The sequence below is a fragment of the Parus major genome, unplaced genomic scaffold (assembly GCF_001522545.3).
Source record: "Parus major isolate Abel unplaced genomic scaffold, Parus_major1.1 Scaffold651, whole genome shotgun sequence".
Lineage (NCBI taxonomy): Eukaryota > Metazoa > Chordata > Aves > Passeriformes > Paridae > Parus > Parus major.
This window is the reverse complement of record NW_015379535.1, coordinates 3,230-4,534: the sequence shown is the minus strand read 5'-3', so window position 1 is coordinate 4,534 and position 1,305 is coordinate 3,230. Positions and strand designations below refer to the sequence as shown.

Genomic DNA, 1,305 nt, shown 5'->3' with positions numbered 1-1,305 from the left:
GGGGATTTTGGGAGAACAATGGCTCTCCCAGCTGGATTTTGGGGACACCCCGGTGTGACCCCCCCACCCGTGGCCCCCCAGGCGAGTTCGAGGAGGAGTCGAAGCAGCCGGCCATGACGGAGCAGCAGCGGCACCAGCTCAAGCACCGGGAGCTGTTCCTGTCCCGCCAGTTCGAGTCGCTCCCGGCCACCCACATCCGGTACCGGGGGCAGCAAAAGGCTTGGGACAGCCTGGGAAAAAGCTCTGGGGGGGCTTGGGGAGAGGTTTTGGGGTGACCCCCTCCTTGGGGAGAGGTTTTGGGGTGACCCCCTCCCCGATTTTTGCCGGCAGCGGGAAGTGCAGCGTGACGCTGCTGAACGAGACCGACATCCTGGGGCAGTACCTGGAGAAAGAGGTGAGCTCTGTGTGCCCCAAAATAGGTCTGGGGGAGGATTTTGGGGGTGTCCCCACCCTGCTGAGCCCCCTCCCCTCTCGATGTGCCCCCTCCCCACAGGATTGCTTCTTCTACTCGCTGGTGTTCGACCCCGTGCAGAAAACGCTGCTGGCGGACCAGGGCGAGATCAGGGTGGGCTGCAAGTACCAGGCCGAGATCCCTGAGCGCCTGGCTGAAGGTTTGGGGGGTTCTGGGGGGGCTCCGGGGGGTGCAGGATGTGGGGGTCACCCTTAGAGCACCCCCAAACCCCTCCTCAGGCGAGTCGGACAACCGGAACCAGCAGAAGATGGAGATGAAGGTGTGGGACCCCGACAACCCCCTGACAGACCGGCAGATCGACCAGTTCCTGGTGGTGGCTCGGTGAGGGGGGAACTGGGGGAGCTGGGAGGGGGTGGGGGGGATTGGGGGGACCCCACTGAGCCCCCTGTGTCCCCCCCTCAGGGCTGTGGGGACGTTTGCACGGGCGCTGGACTGCAGCAGCTCCATCCGCCAGCCCAGCCTGCACATGAGCGCGGCCGCGGCCTCCCGAGACATCACCCTGGTGAGGGGGAGCCCCCCAAAACTCTCTTACAGCTCTCAGTTCTCACTTGGACACCCCAAAAACTCCTTAGAACCCACCATTTCTCACTGGGACACCCTAAAAACTTCTTTAGAATTTCTCATTTCTCACGGGGACACCCAAAAATCTCCTTAGAACTTCCCCAGAAATCTCTCTACTCCCTTTAAATGTTCCCAATGCTTCCCTGGAATACCCCAAATCCCCTCTAGAGCCCCCAAACCTGCCCCAAACCCCTCAAACCTCCCTCAAAACCCCCCACACCCCTTGCTAGAGCCCTCCCAGTGTTCCCAGTACACCCCATTGCCCCCAGTTC

At 62.1% G+C, this 1,305-nt stretch overlaps 1 protein-coding gene across 1 annotated transcript in view; it reads left to right on the top strand.

The window, feature by feature from the left end:
* MTA2 (metastasis associated 1 family member 2) overlaps positions 1 to 1,305 on the top strand; it is a gene marked incomplete at its 5' end in the record, with an annotated part of 5,440 nt that overhangs the window by 912 nt on the left and 3,223 nt on the right. Inside the window, 5 exons of the mRNA XM_033511776.1 lie at positions 82 to 199; positions 331 to 394; positions 494 to 611; positions 691 to 793; positions 875 to 1,124. Coding sequence (XP_033367667.1) covers positions 82 to 199; positions 331 to 394; positions 494 to 611; positions 691 to 793; positions 875 to 1,124 — 653 coding nt within the window. The remainder of the gene's footprint in view (positions 1 to 81; positions 200 to 330; positions 395 to 493; positions 612 to 690; positions 794 to 874; positions 1,125 to 1,305) is intronic.